Below are 3,852 nucleotides of genomic sequence, written 5' to 3' on the forward strand. Positions count from 1 at the left end.
ATCTTGAAAACAGAGACAAGAATAAGAGCTCTATTAATAATAATAAATATATTAATTAATTAATTAATTAAAGAATACCTGCCATATAAGGAAGTCACTTAATCTCACTTCTCCTCATGTTCTAATGACAAGATCAGGTGGTGTACATGTACCAGTATAAAGACATCTCTCCATTAACTCTTCACTGATATCTCTATAATGTAAATACACGTACTTGTATAATGTATGTATAATAGAAGTAGTAATATTGAATGTACATGTACTGTCCACTGGATTCACATACAAGCATACACTCATACAACCAGTCAACCAGTCACACTAAAATAAAACACAATAATCATATCATAACAATTTAAACCCAAATGTACAACAGCTAGTACAGGAACCACACATTATACAAAATAATGAAAATCAACCTAACAAAGTGAGTCCCCTACATACAGCATACATGTACATGTATATGTACATTAATTGTTAGTAGATGGTCTTATTGAACATGTACAAACAAATCAATGACAAATCCCAATGATACTAAACATGCACATGTCCGGACACAGCAGAGTAGAAAGAGTACATGTACACAGTTATACAGCATACATGTATGTGTATGTTGTATGTGTAAGTGGTACTATGATGCATGTATGTACATATACTTACATTGGGAGTATAGTACCATCATCAGGGGCGTATCTAGGAACTGGGGAAGGGGGGTGCTGAGGGCGCGCGAAGCGCGCCGCGATTTTGGTCACACCCACTTTTACGGTGGTAAAACGGCCTTTTCCTGCATTTTCGACAATTACGGGTGGGGCCAAGATCATTTCAAGCATACTGCTATGTTACTGGTACTTCTGATTGCTCCTTAAAGCACTGTAAACTGCTGAAATCATGATAAGGGGGCTAGATAACTTTGTTAAGAGGCTTGGTAGTGATGCAAGAGTCCAGGACTTCAGTAATTTTTTCTGAGCCCAGCCCTGAGGGGGGTGCTCAAGCCCCCTCAGCCCCCCCCTAAATACGCCTCTGATCATGAGATCCATCAACCAGTGACTCTATAGTATCAGTAATCTCATACCTTGATGCATAAGAGAAACACACATTAAGATATATCCTATAATAAAGGAATGGACAATATATAATAATAAATACATGTACATGTATATTGTACTTTCATGTCTTGTATCAATTAATAATGTATTTATCATTTTGTTATTTATAAAGCTCTCTACACTACTGTACTATTCACCCCATGCATATCACCAATTGGGCCCTAATTGTTCAAGGACTGACTACAGTATAGTCTCATGAATACAGTAGTGACTGTTGTATAGATTCTGTGGTAGCTACCTCTACTTGTCCAGTATGTTGTGGTTATAATCCAAAAGTAACAAAAGACTGGGGCAGATATATAGAAACACTTACACTACATGTGAGCCACTTAAGATTTGAATTAAATAAAATAATGTACATGTACTTGTGGTAATTTAGCAAACACAGTAATACCTGATGAGGAGAAACATCTAAACCATATGTACATGTACAAGAACATGTACTAGTAATATTAAGTACTTACTTGTTATTGTTTTTAGTCATTGTCACAGCTCTTGCTACTGATTCTTGTACATCAGTTGGTAATAATTTAATATCACCTAACACTCGTATGCACACACCATGATTATAAATTAGATCACTATAAAATAATAATAATAATAATAATAATAATAATAATAATAATAATAATATTCAATAATTATTTTTTTCTGAAAATGTTCTGAAATCACTCCCAATTTTTATTACATTTTCTGATGCATATTAATGTACTTATGCTCTGTAGAAAATTTGAGCTGTTTCTGATAAAAATTTTTTGACTTGATGGCCATTTAAAAAATTCACCAAATTCTAAAAAATGCCCAAGGCTATACGTACCCCATAAATGTTTCTGAAAAATGACTCCAAAATACTCCCAAATGTCCTATAGTTATAATACTATATCACTTAAAATTACTCATAAGTCCAGAGCCTTCAGCCTCAACTTCAGCAGCCTAGACTGAAAATAACATGATATCAACTCAGTATTACATTAATATTATATAAAAGGATCAGTAATTCTTAAATAAACTTACAATGGAGCCTTTAGTTCATTATCCGTGGACATAGAACTTCTGACATTTCCTTTAATGTATTTTTAATTTAGGCCACATTTACACAACAACATTTTAAACAAAAATGGAAATATTTTTGGTTGGGTTTACACTGATATCAAATCCATACAAAATAAAAACAAATACTAAAAGGAATAATTCTATAAACAAATGATAAATTCTAATGACAATGCAGCTGCTGGATTAGTGTAAACACCTGAAACAGGAATAACAAAAACGATGTGGTGGAGTCATGCAAACATGACCTTATTTTTAAAAAATTATTTTTAATAACAGCATAGTACAGAGTATCATTAAAAATTGTATAGTAAAAAAATGTCAATAACTTTTAAAGTACTAGTTTATATTTTAGTTCAATTCATTAGCTTACTAAAAAATAAGATTAACAACAACAACAACAATAATAATAATAACAATAATAATAACAATAATGACAATAGTAATAACACACATTGTTATGATAGTAATTAATAAAAGTGTTACTAATGATAAGTAATATCAATGCATATAAACACATTCAATAAAAGTTAATGTATAAAAGCTATGGCATGTAAAAGAAATCTCATTTCAATAAAAAGTGGAGCAGAAACAAGTACACAAACTATTAATGCTCATAAACAATACAACATAATATACAATACAACAATGAATGATTTATAATAACAAAAATAAGAATAATAAACCAGAGGAAATCATCATAATGCTGCATATTGTATAACAACTACCAATAGAAATAATAAATAAATACTGAGCATTACTTTACTCTAAAAAACATCATCAAAAATAGAAAAAAATTGCCCTGCTGCAATTTTTCATTTGCAAAATGAAGAAAATTACCTAACAAGAAGTCTCCATTATTCTTGAAGGTATTAAAGTTAACGAGAGAGAGATTTGATGCCATAGTGTTAATATAATGAAGAAAGGAAACGATCGAATGTGTTTGTGTAGAAGTGAAGGTGTAGTAGAGAATGAGTGTGATGTGGTGAATTGGTAATGCGTACAAAAGAATTGAAACAATTCCAACAAAAATGAATGAAAAGAATGAAGTACGACAATGACAATTATAAGAAAGCAATCCATTTTACGTAGTATTATAGTTTAAGGTTTAAGAAGATAAAAATGAAGGACGAGGTTTAGTAGCTATTGCTACTAGTTGCCTTTTCTCTGCCTCATCAACAAGCTCACGAACTAATTTTGATAAACTAATTCTAGCTTCAAGAAACTTAACAGTAGACTCAGCATTGACTGACCTAGCACCATCAATGTCTCCTTGAACAGGAACTAAATCAAACTTATCTATTAAAATATGAACCAACTCCAAGTTACCACTTCTACCAGCAAAATATAATAATCCTTTGGAGCTGTTTGTTAGAATATTCTTATCACATTTTAGATTAGTTAAGTAATGTGAGACAAGTTGAATGTTACCAGCTTGACAGGCAGCATGAACACCAGTGAATCCGTTACTGTCTTTGTCTTCAGGATGAATATTAAAACATTGAATCAGATACACTGATATCTCATAATGTCTGCTAGCGTAATGAAGTGGAGACCGACCAGCTTTATCCTTAGGAGTTGGATTATTCCTAACACGAGGTACAAGATACTCGTATATCTCTTTATCTCCTTGCTTTGCTATTATGTGTAAACATGTCACTCCATCTTTATCCTCTGACTCTGGATCAAGACTGTGTGA

General features: G+C 32.0%; 1 protein-coding gene and 1 long non-coding RNA gene across 2 annotated transcripts in view; both read right to left on the reverse strand.

The window, feature by feature from the left end:
* On the reverse strand, positions 1-722 carry LOC109590257 (uncharacterized). The gene is made up of 3 exons (XR_002189229.1): positions 658-722; positions 79-193; positions 1-30 (listed from the first exon to the last, which is right to left on the reverse strand). It is a non-coding gene; the product is annotated as an uncharacterized LOC109590257 (long non-coding RNA).
* Positions 723-3,261: 2,539 nt separating this feature from the next.
* The window catches only part of LOC105315431 (serine/threonine-protein phosphatase 6 regulatory ankyrin repeat subunit A-like), a 2,812-nt gene continuing 2,221 nt past the window's right edge, over positions 3,262-3,852 (reverse strand). Inside the window, exon 3 of the mRNA XM_011410086.1 lies at positions 3,262-3,844. Coding sequence (XP_011408388.1) covers positions 3,262-3,844 — 583 coding nt within the window. The remainder of the gene's footprint in view (positions 3,845-3,852) is intronic.

This window comes from Amphimedon queenslandica, unplaced genomic scaffold (genome assembly GCF_000090795.2).
Source record: "Amphimedon queenslandica unplaced genomic scaffold, v1.1 AMPQUscaffold_10283, whole genome shotgun sequence".
In the NCBI taxonomy this organism is placed as follows: Eukaryota; Metazoa; Porifera; class Demospongiae; order Haplosclerida; family Niphatidae; genus Amphimedon; species Amphimedon queenslandica.